Below are 23,675 nucleotides of genomic sequence, written 5' to 3'. Positions count from 1 at the left end.
ATCTTGTCCCAATCAGAGTGATCGGAGGCACTTCCTGTTTAACGAATGCGCAGTTCTTGCCTGCGGAACTGCGTCTAGTGGTTATCCGGAATTGGTGAGGTAGAACGACGACGCATCGGCGACGGAGAACGACGGCGCCGAGAGGTTGAACGATTGTCATGTGAGAAGTGGTCAAAGTGGGACGAGGGCTGAGGAGGCGCACGGAGAGGGTACGGCGGCTGCGCGTAGGTGAGCGGGCTCTGGTCGAAAGCGTTCGGCCGGGCGACGGCGGCACAGACGTGAAACATGGCTAGGGAGACCACATGCAAAGCAAATCGGTCGGTTGTCAGATGTGTGCCAAGGGCGTAGAATAGGTGGTGCCCGACGCTGAGTGAAGAATGCCCGATGAGACGATCCGTACGATGAAAAAGACGTAGGGGGGAGGGGTCTTGCGGCAACCTCAGCATAAGACAACGGAGTGGGCCCGGGCGTCGGGTCAGCGTCGGCGTGAATGAGTGGCGCTGTGAGTGGAGCGGTATAAAAAGTTGGTTGTCGAGGGGCCGAAGTGCTTCGGCAACCTTTCCTGTATAACCTGGCGTATGTTCGGAGCCAGGTATGAGCTGGATTCGGGAGTGTTGGAAATTAGTGATAATTGCCGGGCAACTTCTTCCCGTACGAAGTCTTTGATTTCTTGTATTGGGGTGGAGCTGACAGTGCCATCAGACATAGCCGCGATCGTGGCTTCAGGTTGTCGAGGGACGATGCGTTGGCGACGAAGGTCGTCGTAGCTGACACATCGTGACAACTTCACTTACAGTGCGGGGCTCTTTGGCCATGAGAACGCTTAATGGGCCTTCGTGTATGCCCATCATGATGTGCCGAATCTTCTCGGCTTCAGTCATCGATGTATTTACACGATGGCGCAAATCTAAAACGTCTTCGTGTAAGTAGTGAAGGTTTCTTCTGCCTGCTGCATCCGTTCGCGCATACGGTGTTCCGCGTGGAGCTTGCGGACTGCAGGGCGACTGAAGACATCCACAAAGCGAAATTTGAACGAGATCGAAGTTGGAATGTCAGCCTCGTGATTTGCGAACCCCAGCTTTGCGACTTGTGTTAGGTAGACGATGACGTTGTTAAGCTTGAAGACGTCATCCCACTTATTGTGGGTGCTTACGCGTCCATACGATGAAAGCCAGTCCTCCACGTCCTGCACGTCCTGATCGTCGGCACCGCTGAAGACAGGCGGGTCTTGAGGTCGAAGCATCCCGGACCATGGAATGGAAGGGGCTAAGGGAGCGGGACCGGTGGTGTTGGTGCTAGAGTCAGTCATTGAGGTCGGAATGTGGCGGCTGCGGAGCTGCAGGGCGAGAAAGTGTGAGATAAATAATAAATAAATAAAAATAAAAATGGAAGATAAAATTAAAGCTGATCTTTGCTCTCAGCCGGGGGATGAGGGGAAGAGAACAAGGCTCCTCACACTTTATAGCTGCGTCACCAGGCAGCGCGGGCGGGCACAGCGCCGCCTCTCGGGAGCGATACTGCTGCTCCACCCAGCGCATTGGGCTGCAAACTTCTGCAACAGATGGTAGGTATCATCCCGCATAGATCACCGCCATAAACGTTTCGTTCCTTGTTGTCGAAAAAATATCCTTTTTGATTCTTTTCTGACCAAGACAAGTGAAAAGTGGAACCAACATTCCACCTCAATCACATCAAGTGGAGATTAACTAATATAAGACTGCCATGTGTGACCATTTTTATGTGGCTCTTTAGCAATTTTTGTTCCTGAGTGTGGTATGCATCTCACCGTTTGACTTGTCTTCTGTTCTTTTATTACATTTGCAATTCTGACACAGAGTTTCAGTCTGTTTCGAAAATAATTCCCGAAACCCTCTGTAGTACTCGCAGTCCTTAAAGGTAATGTAATGTAATATATAAATAAACAAATAAATAAATAAATAATATGATCGCAGAATCTGGCCAATGAATACGACAGAATGCCCGGGTTTAGGACCAGAGATGTGATTCCTGCCACGAGATGATTTTACCTTCAACTTCTTAAATATAGCACTAATATTTCGTTCTCTGAAATGGATATATCGCTAATTTATGAAACATTCCTCAATGTTTTATACCATCAGCCCCAAGTTGTACTCTACAAATACGGGTTTGAAATAAGGGTAATATGTTTAGCATCCCTTTCTTTCGTCGAGATACTTAGTATAATACAGAATACATGTAACAAAATCAATAACGCTTGCTTGCTTAGGACGCCGTTTCATGCTTTGTTTGGTCACGTTTGTTAATTTATGCCCAGAACACTCATATGCGTAATTTCTGTATAGCGAAATACTTTTACCGTAAGTTAGATAATTGCTTGTATTTTTCATCTCAGTTCACGTTTCGGCAATGCACTTTACAGACGATACATATGGTACCATTTACCAAAAACACGTAACTTTTTTTACCCTCTCGGGCTCATTGGGTGGAAACCTGACAAAAGGGCAATGGTAGAACGTTTGACTGCGCTAATGATTGAAGTTTGTTTTATGGTAGATGCCATGCAGCATACACATCAAGGGTGGAGGTATGTTTTCTGAAGGTAGGATGGAATGCGCCAATGTCGCGTCAAATTTAAGGTTAATTAATTTGATCATAGTTGTAGGAGGTAAGCGGTGGTGGGTGCGGCGATGCGTTTCAGAGCCTAACGATCATGCCACCGTAATTTCGCGGTCACTTGTAGTCTGTAATAAATCTACGGAATTGAGCACACGCTCAGAGAAAATCAATACATTTAGTAGAACTGTACTATTCGGTACTATTCTATAGTATTTCCCACACTGCCATATTTTAAATGTGCCCTTCATTCGTGCAAGGCAGAGTAAGAAAATAACAGTGTTGATTTTCGGTTCATATCGAAGCTCAGTATAGACTTTGTGGATACAGTTCTCATGCGAGAACAATATACCTGTATTGCGCCTATGAATAGTAATATAATTAAAATAACAGTTGCCAAATGCTGGGCTCTGGGGCTTGTAAGGCGACCATATTGCCATCGAAGGACCATAATTCAGATAATCTTAAACAATAGTGTGTTACAAAAGTTGGTTTCTGCATTAATAATTGCTGTACTCAAGCTGCTGTGCACGATGGCAAACGCATCACCACTTTGTATAATAAAGGTGCTGCTAGTACGCTGTGTAATTTGACGGCCACATCGCATTGTCACTTATAATATAGTACAACCAAGATTCCGTACCAAGGAGGAGAAATTAAGTAATCAATACCAAGAGCAATTTATTAACTAATCAATCCCAAGAGCAAATTAAACTTCTCTTTCTCTAACACTGCTTCCGATTATTATAAGCCTAAGGTTATTTGTCGACTGCACTCACTCGAAGTAAATTGGATGATTAGCAACTTATCGTATCTGGTAACCTTCATTTCTGCTATCCTTCTTAAAATTTCGTTGCCCAAACCAACCTTATATAATTTCCGTTAGAAGCAGCCGTCTCCGTAATAAAGAAGGTGATGTGCGTTTTGGGAGCGAGTATTACTTTGGGAATATTTTGTCCAGGACGAAAATACGTATCGTTTGATTTCGAGAAAATCATGCAATGCATTTTTTGTCTTTAAAGTCTAACTTTAGGATCGACGGCCGTGTTTCTTATTCGTAAAGATCAGGCCCGGGTCTCCTTTTCTTTTCCTTCGGACTGAGTAAACTGTGGAGCTTCTCTGGAAAAAAAGGAAATAACGAATTTTTCTGATTCTCTATATGTTCTGTCGATTGCATCTGAAGGTGATATTGTCACGTAGTGGTGAAAAGGCCGTAGACACCAAAAGATGACACAGGCTTGAAGGTACTTATATTAACTCTTTATTGGGCTTACTTGCGCTCGCAAAAGAACTTGGCAACTCGGCGGCGGCGGTAGCAACAAACGCGCTCGTCGATCATCGAACAAAAATGCCCGTCACACTCGTCAACGCTCAATTTAAAGGCTGCTCAGAACAACCTAGATAACATCGCAAACTGCTACTAGCACAACCTGGAACATTGTAGAAACATACGCAAGTGATCGGAATCTTCGAGACAGATCTCGGCGCATCTTTCGCGACAAAGAAAATGTTAACGCGTCGTATCGCGGCAACGAGCATGAACAAACACGGGATACAGAATTGATACGTGTGCCAGGATCCCAGTGATAAGGCCGCTAGCCGGCGCCTGTTAAAAAAAAACAACAAGTACAGTTTTGAAGGCTTCGCGGCTATATATCGTCACTGTATTCCACCGCTATTTGTTATCTAAATCATTATGATTTGCATGCACAGCCGCAGGCATAGAAACTTTGATCAGTAGTAGTGCGGGCTAGTTGCTGTTCCATAATGTATGCTAGGGCAACATTTCAAAACACACCAAGAAGGCATGCAGGCACACAAGCGCTCATTTGTTTCTACTTCGAACTGAAATTTATTTGATGAAACAACTATCTTATTTCATGCAACCCCAAAACTTTCTGGTGATGATTTTGTAAGCAAACTGCACCTCTGTATTTTCAGCGCTTCTCTGTCAACCCGTCCTCATTGTTCATTTTGCTGTATTGCGCTAAAATATACGATCCTTGCCTCAACACGTTATAAAATGTTTGTGTGCTGCGTCCTTTAATAGTGGTACATGCACACAAGGCGCACATGAGCACAAGGTACGCAGACAGAAGTTGTAGCTTGGCGGATGGGTCAATTACATTACGTTTGATCACTCGCTCGCCAGATCGAAGCTAGGGAATATTTTCGCGGGTATGTCAGAGTGAACAAACCCCAATGCCATATTCTATTCAGCATGTACTTAAGAGCAGTTGGGCACTATAGACATCTTTTATTTCTGCTTAGATAACTAAGCTGATAACTGTCTCCATTCTTACAGGGTTATAAAAAATAAGGTCTGCCTTCTCTGCGAGTGTTCCGGGTCTGACTGCGAGATAGGCAATTGTCAATGCAAAGAAGGGATCATCTACCACAAGGGTCCCCAAATGAAATGTGCACACTCAAGATGGGAGTGTCTCAAAACGAATGGGTAATGGTCGCAAAATAGCACTATAAGAAAAGAGACAGGGACAATTTTCTTTCTTCTTATCTGTAAAAATGTTTTAAAAATGTAGTGACAATTTTTTGCTTTAACGAATCATTGCTTTCACTAGTAATATATTCCCTTCTGCCCACAATAGTGTATAAGACCAGAAAATTATAAAAAAATGTAAATATTTAGCAACATAAATATTCTAATAAACATAAACTGGTAGAATATACATAAGCCATATGTCCAATATGCTCTAGAAAACAACTTGTTTCATTTGTTTTCAAAGCCGTTGTGGCTGCTTTGATATTTTGCTTTCTTTGTTTGTATCGGACGTTTCGTCTTTTTTAAACACGAATAAGTGAATGCGAACACTGCATCACGGAGTATTTTACGCTTGCGGAAGGATGTAAAAGTTTCGAGATGCATAGCACAAGTGAAAACCGCTCTTTATTTTTATGGAATTTTGTGAACTAGGCTTCAAAGCAGCAAAAAAAAAAAGAAGCAGATCATACTGTTTCCCTTTGAAATTTTTGGATCAATTTGAAGACATTTCTTTTCCATATGAAGAAGTAACTAGTTAACACGAAATATTTAGAGACACATATGAGTCCCCCATATCTGTCAGAGGAGCTTTGTGCAAAACCGCAACCTACAGGTTGGGTCAGAGCATATCTTAGGAATGTTCAAAATAATTTCGTCAATATGTACGTAAAATAAATAATGCTGTGAAGAGGAAAAAGTGCTCGAGGAACATCCCAGTCAGTGGCATCGTGTTCACTGCGCGTGTTGGACCTGACTGTGTTCGCTGTTGCTGTGCTCGCTGCTGATCTGCCCAGTCCTGCTGATCGAGTCCTGATGATCTGATCAATAAACCCCCATCCTACAATGCGTTTATTTGCAACACCTCTGAAAACTTTCTATACCATGACAGAAAGAACACCGGCGTCCATTTTCTAAATATAACATCTCATGAAAAATTCCCTGATTATTGTAATGCCAACAGGCTCAATTGCTCCGATGCTGGTAACGCGAAAGGAAACTTACAGAAAGGCATTCTTAAAGATGCGTCAAAAAACGTGTGCTAGAATGTGGAGTGACAATACACGGTTACAAATTTTCTTAAAGTATTAGCCAGCAAAACTATTTGGGCACAAATATTCCGCTAAAACGTTACAATCTTTAAATATAAATTAGTGCTTCGCTGAGCGACGCTATGCTGATCTACGATTGTATTTCATAGCGGTACCGCAATTAATATTTACAAGCCTTGTTATAAAACAATCTGTGTTTTGTAGTTGAATAGAAATTTCGTGCAAACGCAAAGAAGTCTTTTCGTTTGGAAAATGCCTTGCACGAATAAAAATATTTCCGCCAACTGCACGGTTGAACAATGCAGCGCTTTTATTCATGTTAGTTTTAGCATTCAACAAAATCACAAGGCACAGTATAAATTTACCAGAGAAGCATAATTTTGACTTCTCTACAAAAGCAGAAAAGGAAAGGTATTATAGGCAGAGGCCTGGCGTGGCCGTCAAGCATTATATGAGTCTTCTAGAAGACATTGGTTCCAATTCTGTAGAAAAAAAGTAGATTGGTAATTGTTTTATGCAAATGAGAAGGCGGTGCATCTGTGACACCTTTAGTGGACACTAGCACTGCGTCTTAAGGAAAATAAAGAAATCGGGAGTGATAAAAAATAGAGAAATAATTGACATGGGGAAGGGCATGTGAGTAATTTCGAACACCTGGTCATTTAAGTGCGTTGATATTGAACAGCACACGGAGGAATTTTTTTGGCGACATCGAAACGCAGATTTCACGTTGACGTTACAACCCAGCAACTGCCGGTGGTTCATTTTTTGAGCGTCTGAAGCACTGAGCCACCGCAACTGTTTGATCCTGGCAGCCGATCATTCTTAAAAGGCGAGACCGACTCTTTGCACTGCAACTCCTAAACTCAGCAGGTTTGTTTATGCTCACATCGATGCCGTAGTGAGGACTCCGGAATGTTTTACCCTGCGCTGAAGGCCATCCACTTCGGCGTTTCATCTCCAACCGAAAAACCCCATACTGGAGGGCTCCTGATATGTAGACTTCTCCACGTTCTTTAACGCACACTGGATATGTGACTAGGCCGGTGCTTTAGAAACTGCTTTGCCAGCGCTTGTTTGTTCAGTATCTCTTCGGCTAAAGAATTTTGATAGTCCGTATCCTTCACGAACACCCGCTTGTAATAAATGTATAATTAGCCGGGATAAACCATTTCAAACTTTTTTTTTCTGAGTGATAAGTTTTTTTGGTCGCAGGAATTATAGCTGGCGCATTGTCCCGAAACTAAATCTTTCTCGCGAAACGATATTCATCTTTGCGTGAGAAAAATTTCGCCAATGCAATATATGGCACATTGGGAGCGTAAAAACAGGCAAAGAGGGACAAATAAGTTCCGTTTTCTGTTCTGGATTTAAAATTAGCAAAAAAAATTGAATTTGGCATTCATTCTGTTTACTTCCGGAAGTTCGGAGCCAACGTTCTGCATACAGTGCAGGATATAGATAATGTGTTTCGGATCACTAATTACCCCTAAACCAATATTTATGTTAGAAAAGGAATACTTGAGAAAAGGTATACTTTATAGCAAGTTGCTGCCTTGTTTTATTACTGTCAACCTGAAAGAAAAGGTTCGGGATCAGCGCAGTACTCTCGTTACTTCCCTGAAAATAAATACAAAAAACTGATTGATGACGTGTGATGGGGCATCACTCTTCGCTAGACAGCATTTCCAAAAACGTGTAGTTTTTGTAGGCGACATGTCAACAATCCTTTTGTAATGAGAGGAACAAATAGCCATGAAAAAAAAGCATCTTCCACCCATTTGTTGAGTCGTTTGTGCATGGTGGCACGCATCAACAAGGCATCTCGTCAGTTTTGCGGCCGAAGATAACAAACTTCATGGACTGAGGACCTCGCACGTAGAATTGGCGCGGAGTGAGCTCGGAGTGGGCTAAAATGTGTTAACCCCGCCCGCAGAGGCGGCATTGACTCCTTCAAAGAAAAGCAGCACCTTTCACGCAACGGTTGTGGAGTGGCCGCATTGAGGCACCATGCCGCTTACGTGCTGTTCGCGCCGCCGAAGCTAAAACGCGGAGGGCTAAAAGTTTGAACAGTGGCGTCAGTTGGTCACCAGCACACGGTGCATTGGAACAGCGCAACCTCCCCCCCCCCCTCCACACTCCATCGCGTTTGGGGTAATAATATACCTCTTTTCCACACACTGAAGCCTGGTCATGCCTTCTTTTTTCGAATGCCTTCATTTTTTACTCTCTTGTTGAACCCATTTGTTGAAGCCACCTCAACTTTTTTTATGCGCTCCTCCTACCTGACTGGCAGGGAAAATTGAAATTCTTTATATTCCTGTGCAGCACAACGGAATAAGTGTGAGTAAAAACGCAAAAAAAATGGCGAAACGCATTCATATTCCCGGTTCAGTCGCCACAAGCTGCGTAAATGTGGTCATATATGTAGTTCTAGCTCTCATATTTTCTGTTCATATTCTTTTCCGCCCAGTCTCTCAGATATATTTCCCGATCCTCATACCAGGTCCCACTCTGTGCCTTACCTCATCTATTCGAGGAGCTGAAGGGCACCTGCCTCCGAGTAACCATACCTACAGCTCTTGCGTTGCAATGGAAAGAGCACGCGCAAGGTGCGATGTACTAATGCGCGTTGACTGCTACATGTCTTCCGTGGAGTGCTCGCGGATCACCGTGACGCAGAGAAAGCGGCGGATGGAAATATATGATTTGTTTTGTGCAGGGGTCGATGCGCGTTATGCGTAGCTCTTTGTTGTCTTGGGTACATTCTCAGGCTTCTGTACCAAAACCATCCAACCATTTCCACGGCCGGAGTTCTGACGTAGCTCCCACGGATAACAAGAACGCATACTTCGAATAAATAAAGATCATATTTTTCAAGCGAGATTAATATTTTGGGAGTCGTGACGATGCATTGTACTTGGAGTAGTTTTCCGCATTGTCGAAGTGACTTTGGGAGAAGGAGATGGGAAGCGCGGATTTTCGGTAGAATATAATAAATATCAGTCACAAGTAAGGCAGGATTACGGATATAGGATTACGCGACAATACTTGTGAACCTCTTGGTATTAGATGGCCCCTGGATGGTACTTCTACTGGAGATCAATCATATCTAATTTAGTTTCGTTGAGCTTAGGCGATTATATTTACAGAAAAGTTTTATGTTCCTCATCTTCTTCATAGCAGTGCGAGCGAGCCTGGCATAGCATGCCCAGCGCACATCTCAGGTTTCTTAGCGCTGAGTTCACGAGTGCTGTGATGCGCGCCTTTTAAGACCCTTGTGGGAAGTAAATTACTTATGTTAGGGATGCCATGTTAGTTGGTCACCATATATAATGGACCATACAAGACAAAATTCTTGAGGCACTTAAGGTCGCCTAAGAGCGGTAAGAAAAATCTTTGGGGCTAGTCCTACCGCAGTACCTTTTGATGGAGCCCCGTCGATCGGAGAGTGCAGGACAGCGCCTTACTTCGTACTGGATTCGAGGTGATTACCTTCACTCAGCGGCGATGACGTGCGCATGTTACAACGCACCATTTTCATTCCTGACAACAGATGACGTGCGCCACTCTCTGTTCCTGAGACCGGCATAAAGGCGCCGTAGTCGATCCACCATGTTGCCATGGAGACGGCAGGAACACTGTACAAGTAGAAGTGGGAATATTTCTCATGTTATTTCTCACGTGTCAGGCATGGCGTATAGTCATATAAAGCGCTCGGTTGGTTTCAGAGGGGCAGGAGGTCGATTCCTGGTTGAGAAAGGTTTTTTTTCCTAACGTTTACGAGTACCCCGCTAATATCTCGCTGGATCTTGGGGATGCGTACGTGATCCAGGTTAGGCTTTCGTTTTAACATGCCCACGTTAAGATCCGAATCCTTGCAACCTATGTGCCAGTCCCATGGAATCAGTCCCTTGTGGAACGTTTCTGGCTGTTTCTAAGGCACGTTAAAAAATGAAAGCACCTGTGGCATGTCGGAGTCGGAAGTCATCGTCATGCAGCAACATGAGACGTTCTGCATGCAGTTATTTAAAGCGCGGACCCATAATAGAAGTCCACAAGGAAACATCCCTTCAGCCGACTGATTACCCCGGTCATTTCAAGTGCTGTTTGTCAGTAATGAAAAGGATGGATGGAATATAGGAGCGTCCCTTTTGAAACGGGGTGGTAGCAGATGCTGTCATACTCGTTTTCCCCCTATATCTTAATATTTCTTTGAGGTCAGTCACTATAGCATCATTTTATACACTGCATTTTTGTTTCTACATTACTGACATTATGTTACTTTTCTGATTTTAAGCCACCAATCTTCCAATCATTTTTTTTGCTAGCTTCCAGTGGAGGTTCATTCACCCAGCCACTGGTAATTCTAAATCCCAGGTCCTCAGAAAGAGTGACTGCGCCTGCCTCAACATCCGGACGAATACCACCACATTCGAGTATAAGATGGTTAATGGTTTCTGTGGACTTACCATATACTGCACATGTGTAATCTTCAGGGTTGAATTCCTTTTTGTAGCTGCGTATTCTAAGGCATCAGGATCTAGCTTCAAAACGTAGGAAACTGTCTCTTGAGTTATCAAAAAATTCTTCCTTTTTGTTTTGCCTTTTCCACTTTCGGTATAACTCCACACTCTGTTTCTTTTCCATAGAATTTATCCAATTTTACCTTCTGTGTTTTTCACCCGTTGCTTAACGTTTTCATTTCTTCGTTCTTGTGAACAGCATACTTACTGGTTATTTTCTAGTTATCTTCTTCCACTGTGAACGCTTTTTAAGTATAGGCATTTAAATTATTTAGCTACCCACCTGTTACTGTCCAATTTCCTCAGGCGTTCGTCATATAATATTTTACTCTGAGCTTCTCATACTTCGAAAGATGTCCAGCCCATATCTCCCTGTACCACCTCATTTGTGGTTTTACCTTCAGCACCCAGTGCTTACCGTCCGACGGCTCTCTGATTTATTTTCATTGTCAACTGTATCTCTGCTCTGAGTGAGTATCAAGCAGAGCATTCAAGCGGTCAGAAACTGCTATAGACACATACACAAGTGAAATGTATATTTTCATTCAAATTCTCAACATTTCACTTTCGACATCTCCATTTGGATAGCATAGTACAAGCTGTGTCTTGCACATCTCCATTTCGATAACATAGCACAAGCTGTGTCCTGCACGTAGACCGAACCGTTGCATGTCATTCCAGTAAAACATATTTAGCTGCGAAAGGGCCATTTGAGGCTGGGTGACAGCAGGCGTCGTCGGGCTCAATTTCGTGCCGAAGTAATTTGTGTTTCTCATTGTAACAATACCGTTCGCTTCTTGAGAGAGAGAAAAATGTCGAGATCCACATAACGTAGTGCGTAAATTGTCGCGTATATTTTCTCTTCACTGCTCTCCCATACGCACCTCTACGTTGGTTGAAAATTACTAGTGTTATTCCAGGTCTATAATTACAAGTATCTAGGCGTAACTTGAAAAAAGCATCTCAGTTTGACAAGTCACACTGAAACAATCTGCCTTGCCGCTTATAAAACACTTGGAGTTCTTCACCACACATTACAATTCACCTCATAGGCCATAAAACTATTACCTTATAACGCATTTACGCGACAATAACTTGAATATGCCATGGGCTGGATTGTCCACGGTTCAAAGGGTTCAAATGATACGGGCCTTCCGTTCTTAGAGGCCCTCCGAGAGAGGCAAAATATATGGGATAATAAGGTCTGGTGCGATAAATAATGGTCGAAACATCTTTCTGATTTCCTATGAATAAAAATAGATCTGATGCATTGCAATGTCGAATGCTTCAAGCGCTGTTCGTAGAATCGTGAGCTTTATCGCAAAGACATCCTCATATTTTAGCAGTCAACGTACGACACTTTGTACACGCCCCAAAAAATAAAAACAATAGTCCAAATTGCTTTAGCTCGTTCTAATCGGTTTCAGTTGTTTTCAACTGATCCCAGATGGAACTCAACTGACATTAAAAAGTTCCGGATGCCTACCAGTTGGAAGTCAGCGGGTCCCAGTTGGTGGTCAGTTCTAATCAACGGCTTGTAGCTAACTTTCAGTTATAAGTGAGCTCGTACCCACTGGCAAACCAACTGACCACTGTCATTACTGTTTTTGAGGTGAGTTGTGTATTTTATTATTCTGAGCGTAAGTAGTCAAAATTGTTAAAGAAGCAATTCATTATTATAGCGTTTAAAACTGCTCCGCCTCAGTAATAAGTCACTGCTGTGAGTGGAGACAGATTCTCACGCGGTTCAACGTTGAAGATCTCATTATGAAAGCTCCCACCTAAAGGTCGAAAACATTTATGGAAACGTACCTTTACCCACTCTTCTAAAAATGGAATAACTAGAGCATACATGTTATACAAGTAGATGCAACTGCGTTTAAGACTACTTAAGAGCGGAAATGACGAAATAACACCCAACGGAACTTTTTCATTGACCGCATAAAGATTGTTATCAGCACTATTGTCATTATTATCGCGCTATCTTTAATATAATTATCTGGAGCTTCATTGCCGTCGCTGCTGCCATCATCATTACCTGCATCGTCACTGTCATCCCGAATGTCATCGTTATCATTATAACTAACTGACGCGTCATTGTCGTCGCTGCTATCAATATTGCTATCCCTAACTGGAACGTCATTGTAATCCCTGCGGTCATCCTTACGCCAGATAAATGGATTTACAATCATTCCAGACAAGCACGGCGTGGAGTAGCGGTTTCTCGCTCGTCTTTGGTTTCTGAGGGACAGCGGATCACCTCCTAGCGGAGATCACGTATCTTTTGTTTAGGATGGATGTTTTCTGACCAGACTTTCTGTACACAGCGCGCATTAGCCAAGAAACTCTTTCGCCGGTTAAACTCTGTGAGATATTTAAACGTATATGTTCTTCGTTGTGTACACATCTAACGTTTCAGTAAACAAATTAGGAGTACGCTTAAGCTTCGCCTTATAGATATGGTATAGCATGGATTAATTGTTAACCGTATTTTAAAGCAAAATGCATTTGCGCGAACGATCATATGTGTGAATAGCCGCCCACCAGCAGCAATAACGCTGCCATGTGTACACCTAAAGGTGAGGCTGAAGTAGCTGAAGTGTTCTTTTAGGTGTCCATTCTAGTTCGGACGGCGCCTCCGACCACTGTGGCTTCTTGGTGGAAAGAGCTGTACATGCTATCTCGTAAAATTATTTTGTAAATAAAAAGTATCTGCCACATGCAAAAGAACTTCTTTCTGTTCTAAAAGTTGAAACCATGCGCAGAACATAAACCTACATTCTGTAAATGTGAACAATATGTACAAATTATAAGAACATATTACTAATTATTCGAGAGCGGCAGAAATTTAATTTCATGCCAGTTTAGTAACGATGTCAATTCCTACCGGCGCCACGCTTTCGAAAAAGTTTATTCCCCTGTATTATTACTGCGTTTGGAATAATAAGCATTATATGCTATACTTGAAGCGAAGATATAAAATATAATATCGCAATTTCTCTAGAAGCGTTGCTTTATACGAGCTTCAATTCGTCTTGCTGGGTGAATTCACGAAACTTAGACGATTTGTGTTCTATTCGCGGCAACAAATTGCGAACGGCTTATGAATAAGTCCCATCTCGGTCGTCTATTCGCATACGCAGCCATTCGTCCTTCGCTGTCGAATTAGCCAAGAAAATACCCGCTAGAGAAATTGAATGTTTCACAAATTCACGTTCTTAGTTTTGAGGGATAAAGTTACACTTTATTGTCTTCATGTTTTTGAGCTCATGTCAGACTCATTCGAAAGGGAGTATTTCTTTCGGTTGTCAAAGGCTAGCAATTATTCAATTGGTTATTATAATTATGTCCCCTCTGCTTGGCCCTCGGGCGGCAGTAACTTGTAAAAAAAAATAAATAAATATATGAAAAATTCTCCTATTTATTTCTCCTTGTTTTCTGTGTTTTTTTCTTGTAGCTTGCTCGCAGGGATCAGAGGCTTGCTACTCGATGTCTTAGCGAAAAACGACCCTCGCATTTTCACTTTTACTCAGTAAAATTGCTCACCATTTTGCTCTGGACCCCTCCAAATACATCCTTAATCCCAGCTGCACTCCGCGAGCGCTCCACCGGTTGCTGTATGAAACCCTCCATCTCCCCTAGTAACGCCACCATTTTTGCATTCGGGAATATCGTAATCTTCCTCAGATCTTCTCCTTGTCCTGGTCTCGCGTATTATACACACTGCTGACCGCTTACCGAAGCATCATGTGCGAGGCCTTACAGTATTTTGAGCCCAAATAAGTGCGCGATCAGGCGTGCGATCTGAAGCGATAACGTCGTACACCATGTTTGCAGTAGGACATGACCTGCAAAACCTGCAAAGAGGAAAGTATATAACAGTTGCATGTTACCTGTACTCACCTATGGGGCTAAAACGTGGAGGCAAACCAAGAGAGTTCTACTTAGGATGAGGACAACCCAGAGGGCTATGGAACGAAAAATGGTAGGGGTAACATTAAGAGATAGGAAGCGTGCAGAGTGGGTCAGAGAAATAACTCTGGTTACCGACATACTAGTGGAAATTAAGAAGAAGAAATGGGCACGGGCAGGACATCTAGTGCGAAGAGAGGATAACCGATGGTCGCTTAGGGTAACAAACTGGATTCCAAGGGAAGGAAAGCGTAGCAGGGGGCGGCAGAAAGTTAGGTGGGCGGACGAGGCAGGGGTCAAGTGGATGCAGCTAGCACAGAACCGGCTTAAGTGGAGAAATATGGGAGAGGCCTTCGCCCTGCAGTGGGTATAGTCAGGCTGATGATGATGATGATGATGACGACGACGACGATGACCGGTGGATGGCGTTCTTTTGCTTTACCATCGAAAAAGTTATTTTTAAAGATTGCACCTTCCTGCGCGAGTTTGTGAGATATTTCATTTGTCCTGCTACACTATAGAGCTGTTATCAAGCTTTGACATTCTTCTCTAATTTCTCACAGGAAGCAACATATGTACCAGATTGAAGCTGATAAGTACGTACCATTTGGAGGGTAGTCTTTGGACGGAATCAGCCCTTCAACATAGCGGCGTGAATTCATTGAATTGTCACCTGTCCTTGGAATTGTACCCAATGTTATCAAGCGAAAATCGAAAAATGAAAGCTAAACAACTTCAAAGAATTTACTCCCTGCTCTCCTGGAGGTTTAAGCCCAATCAAATAAATAAATAAACTGAATATTTGTTACAATTATGCTGGTATTCTTGGTTGACTATTGGCATATTTTTCCGAAGTAATGATTGCCTGAGCGATATGCGGGCAAATATGCCAAGTGCGTTTGTACGCATAGAGCTAATGCTTGCTACACACATTGTTTCTCTCCAGTATAGTCAAAATATATTGAAAAACAAGTCAAAAGATAAGACTGTCAGATACTCAGCCCTTTTGATGTGTCCGTTCCTGATATTTTATTCAACTTACTTGCACAGTAATTTTAAACTGATAGACCATTACATTGCGCGAAAGTTCTGACTCTTCGCGCATGACGGAAAGTTCTAAAAAATGGAACCTATAGTTTCTCAGCACGAGAGTTTTTTTCACGTTCCGCCATAAGACCTAAAAAGCGGCCGTGGTGGGAAGTAAGAAAGACCTTACTTCCCACTCTCTCACATTTCATAATGTTGGTAATTAAAGCTGGAAAACGAAAGAGCTGTCTAAGCTTTATCCAGTTTCAAATATATATACGGATGAAGTGCACTAAAAGCTGTGCCCTAAGGACAAGATGTGCTTCCGCACATCAAAAAGATGTCCTCCTCATAAGCATTCTTTTTATTCTCAGGGCATCAGAAATTTCATTCGCATTTTTCAAGTTTCAAGCGTACTGCAAAGCCTTTATTTATCGGTTTATAACCCAGTATGCAGAATGCGTAGGGCACCAAAAGAAGATATCTACAAGCACATCAGCACTAAAATAGGCGACATGCAGTCAGTAATTATTTTTACAGGTCTTGCAAGATCTAAACCTTACAAACCTCGGAACAGCCTCATAGTTAAAAAACACACACTGACGCTAGTGCGAAAAAACCATCAAGAGAAGCAGAAAACAATGGAGTGCCCTGTGTAGCACCCGGAACGTATATTCCTGGAAAAAGCCGACACCGGCCATCTGGTTTATCGGCTGCACCATCTTTACACGTCTTTTCGCCTAATTTACCACTGCAACCTCACTTTAAGAAAAAAATATCAAATAAATACAATCACTGATATTGCAAGTCAGCTAAATTTTATCTTTGCTGCACTTTTCAGCCACCAGTGGAGTGCTGTATATCAGGCCTACCCTGCGACAATAGATTTTCACTTCGTGGTTGGGTTGCGATATGTAGCAGAGTAGCAAAGAATTACAAGTTCAGCTTATTGTGTTTGAGACAAAAGTTCGAGAATTATCACTTCGTCGTGTTACACTTATTTTATTTCTTATAAGATCTAAGCGTTCTTGCATGCCTCTTAATGAGAAACCTTAGCCCATTATAAGATAATGAAACCTTCAGCGTATATTTCGCCTGTGCACACTTTCGAAACGAAACGAAGAAACAATAAATCTGTCTACATTAGCAGCGTAAAGAAAAAAGAAGGGAAGAAAGAAGCAAAACATTATTCACAGTATGAGTGCGCAAAAAAAATGTATAAATCCAAGAGGGTGTTTTGAGACCATGTTTTCATATTTAAAGGTTGTAAAGCATCATACCTACTTTTGCTGAGGTTCGCAGATTCGGTGGTAAAGAACTGATAGGGAAGTTGGAGCGGCCGCTGGTGTGGCGGCATGTTAGTATGTGAATTGGAAGGGTTAAATTACAAGTCGTCTCCTTCATTTTCAATGTGGTCGATTGTTTATCCAATGCTGGATGCACGCCGATGATCTTGAGGCAAAAGTAAATTTCCAGTGAGCGCTGAGACTGCTGCTTTGACGATATACCTATATGGGTGCGTGCCGATAAGAAACGATAAGAAGGGTAATCGAAGTCCCAAGAAACAGGAGTGCTAACGCATTTATCACCGGATTTTGTTATAGCATGTATATCTGGTGATAAATGCGTTAGCACTCCTTCGGATTTACATTTGAACAAAGAACAGCCTTCTTAGATTGACACTTGTGACTTGGTTGTCATTGCAGTATTGTATGCTTTTACGTCGGAATTAGGCCTTGCTTGGAATACAGCTGGAAATTCTGCTTGCAAAATTGGGGCGCGAAGTCTTTCCGTCTTGTGTTTGCCTTATACCGCCAGACGTAATCCAGACAATGTCGAATATTAAGACTTCAGAGCCCACTCTATAATTTTATTAAATCTTTCCACTCCCATGTCAGTGCAGGGCTCATAAAGAACACATTTTGGTATCAGTAAGGCACATTATGTGAGAAATAACACTGACTAGCACGTTTTCTGAATCCGACGTTTATTGGTCTCAGTTAACAATAGCAGGTATTGTTAAATGATAGATCTTCATAAAATGCCACTTTTTGGTATATATGTGCCACTATTATGCATTCACTGTAATGCAGTGAGGTCTTTACTGTGCAAGAGATGTTACAGAATAATGTAACTTTAACATGATGTGAAAAACCAAGCTTTTGGTTAGATATTTATGTGCCTTGAATAAGCTTCTGACAGTAATGCTTGGTTAGAAGATTCCTCCATTAAGGCATACTAACGCCATTTGCTGTAACCCCCAAAATCTTTGATCTGCTAATCCCTATTATGCATTCGCTTGCACTTTTTTCACTAAGCAATATAGTCCCAAATTTCCATCTCACCAGCAAGCTCTTGAACTAATACTCACTTTTCATGTGTTCATAGACTGAACTAGCTTTCCATATTTCCTCACCACCCAGGCGTCATTTTCTCATATGCGGGCCATTATTACTTCTCGTGGTATCTGGGAACAAACACGCTCAGCATTGCGTGTCATTATTAGAAACCTGACATGGTTGTCAAATTTTAGTTTTCAGCCAATCTAATTTTTGCCTCTTACTGCTTGAAGCTAAGCAAAGTGACTCTTAATACCTAGGTCTGTTCTAAGCGCTAAGTCATTTTATTTCAAAATACATTTTGCGTGGATAATATCATGATGCAATCTACCTCCTTCCCTATTCGCGTGATAATTTTAACCCATTTCTTTTTCTGTTCGCAGTTGTCATGATGCTTGGGTTAAAAAATCAATTGAATATTCAAAAGCTTTTTACCTGATATTATGATCTTCATTATAAATTTATATTTGTCACAAAGCTTTAGCTAGAGTTGTTAACCATATTCTGCGCTGACTTATAGCTATGTTGTCATGCATTTATTCGGTCAGCCAGTATTACCATGTATTGATTTCTCCTCGATGTTTGCTAATGGTACCCTCCTGGTGCAGAGAGTGGCTAAGTATTAGTGCAATGAGCATGGCCTTCAAACCATGCTGAAATAGGGGTTGCAAACTAGCGTTACGGATAAGCGAACGATCCCACAGTGAGTAATCGTTGATGCCTACTTAATGAATTATATGTCCCATTTTATCGTTGCAGTGGAAATGGCTTCATGCTCTTAGAATGAATTTATGAAGTAATGCAACTAACAGTGCCATTTTTCTGCTCTTCCTGGCCTGACCATGTGGAAGAGTACAAGACATATACATATTACATATTACATGCCATATATAGAAATAAAGGCATTCATTTCATCATGTTGTTCCCCATGTGGATATACTCAGGTATGCCATGCGTCACTCTTATCACATAAACATGCATACATTAAAAGTTCCTCAATTAAACAGCACACTATTATACCGGATTGCATGTACACTATTAATGTGTACATGCAATCCGAAACTTTTCGGGGGACAGGTGCTTCTACTTAGTTACTGGAAGTTACATAATGTGCATGCGTATTGCATCTGTAACTGATTGATTTGAGCTGAGCAGGAAACAACCTACATTTTAGCATGTTCACTGCATCTTGGGTCATTGCTGGGATATGTTATTTATTGAAGCCATTTGGCCGCAATACTAGATTATTTGATGAAGCTATATGAGAAGATTGTATAGGGAGGTTTTTCGTATACCTCTAAACAAAATCTACATCCTGATCATAATGCCCAGTATTTGTGGTCACAGAACATCAACAAAAGATGTGATTCTCTATTGATCGAGTGGCCATGTTAAAATACAGGTCATTTCTGCTCGATCTCAAATGACGGTTACGGAAGCAATACAAATGTAGATTATGCAACCTTGAGCAACAAGGAAAACTATGAAGCTGTCTCCACAGCAACAAATTTTATCTTTTTCATGCTATGAGAAGAATTTTAGTACCAAACATACAGCAATCGTCATACTGATTTCGCGTTTCTCATGAATAGCCAACAGGCGGATTACGTGGTTTTAGATACAACAAAACTAAAGCAGCTGTCTCCCCAGAAACAATTTCGTTCCGTGAATACTATAAGGAACCTGCCATTACCAAACACATGTCAATTTTGGTATGTTCGTCAAATGTGGACCGTAATTAGGGGACGGAAAACTCTTTGTAAACGCATTACCCGTTAGTTTTTGCGTCAAGAAGAGGAATTTGTTTTACAGTCTACGTACATGTCCATTTTCTTGAAAGACCCCAGTCATGATATTCTCGAAATATTTATAAGTGAAATATGTGAAATCTCGACATGGTTTTCATTTATATATCTCCACGTTCCGGTACAACTGTAGTTTTCATTATACATGCTGTGCCCACAAGCTTAAAGGGACGCTAAGCTGTTCTCAAATTGCATGCAATTGGGTGGTTGGAAAGAAGGGGTATTGTTAATCATGTTTGTCAATTTTAGTTACAATTCTGCTGATAAAAAAAAAAAAACATAATTGCTGAATAAATGCGCGCTGCCATCACGCCTTCGTCGGTGTCGGGAGGGGCGTAGGCGGGGCGTTGAAACTGGGGAACGGGCGACTGTAACGTCAATTTGGGAACGCCGGCAGCGCGTATTACACGCTTGCTTTGCTTCGTCCCGCGCTTTAGGGATCTACGGCTCAGCGCAGTCTGCTGCTGGTGCCGTTTGTTTTCTCCAGTTCTATCATTCTGTGCTGAAGGTTCCGCGTGTTCAAAGATCCCATGAGGTCAAGAAGCAGATACGCAGCTGTTGCGAAGTGGCGCTCCGCGCTGTTCGACGCCCTCCAACAGTAAGCCTCTTTTGCTGAGTTGTAAAATAAACATCGTTCAATGTTGGAAAATTGCTTTCCTTTGTCATTAGAAAACAAGCAATCCTGTGTGTGCTTGAAGCAACTGGCGTGCTTTTCGTTGTGCGAACTTTGGTGGTCCAGGCAACATGGTGCTTTATGTCTCTCAGAGGATAAGAAATTATGGGCGCTGTGGACCTCTCTCCTGAAAAGGAAAAAAAATCTTGTCTTTGGAATCAGCTGTCTTTTGCACGGATGATTTGCATGTCGATGACTATAATCGAATTTTGACTGCGATTGCGACAATTTGGGATTTCAGTTAAATCAGCACAACTGAAGTCCGCGGCAGTTCTGTCATTGTTGCCGCAACTAATTAGGGTATTGCCGAACGGCTGGCTTCACCGTCGTTACAATTAACCGAGAATAGCGAATTAAAACGCGATTCGTGGCTCAGTGTTGTCACACAGCTCGCCGCCCTTCTCGGCTACCTGAACAATTACCAATTAGGTACAGCAACGGAAATAGATGTGATCGGTCAAATGAAGCTGCATTTGCATTAGTAATTTATAACGCACTGCCTCCACATGCCGCACCGGCAGCGCCTTCCGCATTGTGTCCGTGGATTCCTTGGGCCAGCGTCAAGAACGCGTGCTAAAATTTATTGCTGTCTTAAATAATAAGCGCAGGGATGACGGAATGTCAAACATGAACCCTCAATGGGGCTCGCTGACCCGTACTGACAGGCTGGTAGGATAAACTGCGGTACAACAGTTATTCGCCGGTTTCGTCGCGGCTGATCCGATCTTCTTGTATGTATACATTAGCTCATCTTCTAAGGCGGCGCCGTGATAAGGATGTCTTCATTTCATTGTGAGACAAAGTGATTTCCAGTATGCAGTTCTACGAGTAGCCTGTTTACTACAGCGTTGTTCAATTTCCAAGCCTCGTCTGCTGTGGCGCCGAAACGAAACAAAATATATGCCTATACGACGACCAGGGAGTGCGCCAGTCCAGAGCGCTCGTACGCCACGCTCGCTGCCGGCACCGTTCCCGTAAGCTCGCTGCATCCGGCGCTGCAGGCGTTGCGAACATGCAGGACTTCATGATGCGGTTGAAGATGGGCCATTTTCGGCATTGCGTTGAACAGCGCACCGCCGAAACTAGCTGCACGTATATGTAAGACCGAAAGCTGCAGCTGCAATACGCATGCGTTTGTTGTTGCGCCGCTGGGCGATACTCGAAGGTTGTATAAAAGCGCTGTCAACTATGATTGCATCATATGCAATGCCTATTCCTTTTTGTTTTGCTACTGAGACGAGCTTTACTGTGTGAAGGGCAGTTTTTAAAGCGGTCCAGCTCTCTCACTTTTCGACTCGCGCAAATGTGATGACTTTGCTCTCGCTGTCGACGTACTCAACAGCGTCTTACGTAGCGCCGTTTATTTTTATTTTTTTCAACTGCTGGTGGGGGGGGGGGGGGGGGCTCGAACGCATACGGTAAGTGTTAGAGGTGTTTTATATAGTTCGAATATTTACTAACAATTTAGATCGAGCTCTCAAGTCCCCTGAAGCGACACGCACGCAGCAACACCGCCGGTGCCGGCCCGCATACCCAAATTTGACGTCATGATGTGTCCGGCCAATTACAGACAACAGCTTCGTTTTCTTGGAGGGCGGTCCCGCTGGTGCTCGTTTTCTTGTAAAAACAGCCGTTGGCGCTCTTTTCTGCCTTTTGTAAGTATGATAGTCTTGTTCAGCGGACAAAAACTATAAAATGCCGCACATAACTCATTTTTTTTTGCGGAATATGTTTCAGCTTCCCTTTAAGCCAAAGGCCTAAAGTAAACAGAACCGATGATGGAAGGCGGTCGCATATTGCTGGCAGCAAATTTACGCAACACAAGCAATTGTTTCTGTTTTCTAAGTAGTAAATTATGACAAGGGATATAGTTAGCGGGGCATTCGAAGACGGTGAACTGACGAGATGGCGTAAACCAACGGCTGCGGCAGTGGCGGGAGATGTGACCATCGCTTGAACAAGTAAAGCAGATGGGGGAAATCGTCAGCGGTACGGAATTCATTCAGTTTGCGGGCGCCGATGTCGGAGCGAGAAGGTGGTGGAGGAAGCAACAGAAATTACTAGAGGGTCAGGTCCGTAATCCACGGTGTCGGAGACCCGATCCCAAGCTCTGAGCATATTTGCAATTTCCGGTGAACAACAGTCGGATTTGAGTGATATAAAAGCCAAGGTGTTGTCCGGGGAATGCATTATGGAGACTTCGGGAATCATTGCCTCAAGCTCTTTGCGGGGATTCTGGTTAAGGTATTATCGTAGTCTCGTTAGTAGGCTGTCGGGGAGCCGAAGGATCAACACACTACGAGCTTGTAGCCGTGTTCGGCAGTAGGTCGAAACGGTGAGGTATGCGCCTCTGTTTCTCTTGCTCGTAACGCTAGCACACCTGCAGCAAAGAGTCAGCAGTGGAACAATTCTTGCACAATAGGATGTTGAAGGCGTCATCGGCAATGCCTTTTAGTATGTGGCCGTCTTATATGGCTTGGTCAATTTTGCGGAACAGACCAACGTCATGCAGGCAAGCAAGGTATGACTCTGTAGACGTTTAAGCGCGAGAGGTGAGCTCTCCGATAAGAACCACGGCTTTGCGAACAGATTGTGGTGTTTCTGCTTAGAAATAGCCCAAGATGTCTGGTCATCTTCGTTAGTTTCACACCACAACCGCGCTGTCCCAGTCAAATAAAAGATGACATTTCTGAGCATAAATGTGGGAGCCCTTTTTCTTGCTGACGCGATAATATAGGGTCAGCAATTGTTTTTGGAGCCCTATGGGAGCCTCACGCCACTTTAATAGAGCATAGCAGCAAATTTTTTTTGTAAAGAATTTGGCTGTAGGACACAACAAAAGAAAGCATGTCGCACGTTCTCTATGTTGTTCACAAACAAGGCACTCTACAGAAAGGTTTTGTAACGGACTAAGATGATGACACTTAGAAGACACTTTCACAGGCACCAAGATACCCGCCCAACAGGGCTTCCTCCTGCTTGCTATCTCTCCTTTTCCACGCGCTTTCCCCGCGCGTCCTCTTCTTTGCTCCAACATCTTTCCACAAGGGGGGTGAATAGACCAAGGTTCGGTTTAAGTCCATTCCGTCTCCTTCCTCAACCTTGAGCAGATCGGCTGCCTTCGCGAGGCGCTCCTCGAGTCGAGCCGCAAGCAAGAGCTGTGGTATCTGTCTAGCTTCCTTCGCTTTTTACAGCTCCGTTAGGGGTTTTGCACACTGACACTAGTGGACAGATGCTTCTCCAGGTTCTG

General features: G+C 43.0%; 1 protein-coding gene across 2 annotated transcripts in view; it reads left to right on the top strand.

The window, feature by feature from the left end:
* The window catches only part of LOC146188519 (uncharacterized), a 102,663-nt gene extending 87,309 nt beyond the window's left edge, over positions 1-15,354 (top strand). The window contains exons 5-6 of one of the 2 annotated variants that reach the window (XM_084603124.1): positions 4,901-5,050; positions 15,146-15,354. In XM_084603124.1, coding sequence (XP_084459250.1) covers positions 4,901-5,050; positions 15,146-15,200 — 205 coding nt within the window. In that variant the 3' untranslated portion in view covers positions 15,201-15,354. The remainder of the gene's footprint in view (positions 1-4,900; positions 5,051-15,145) is intronic. The other variant, XM_084603125.1, reaches the window with a different exon arrangement.
* The last annotated feature ends 8,321 nt before the right edge of the window (positions 15,355-23,675 follow it).

This window comes from Amblyomma maculatum, chromosome 5, assembly GCF_055883805.1.
Source record: "Amblyomma maculatum isolate TAMU_Amacu chromosome 5, ASM5588380v1, whole genome shotgun sequence".
Classification (NCBI taxonomy): domain Eukaryota; kingdom Metazoa; phylum Arthropoda; class Arachnida; order Ixodida; family Ixodidae; genus Amblyomma; species Amblyomma maculatum.
This window is presented reverse-complemented; position numbering and strand designations above follow the sequence as displayed.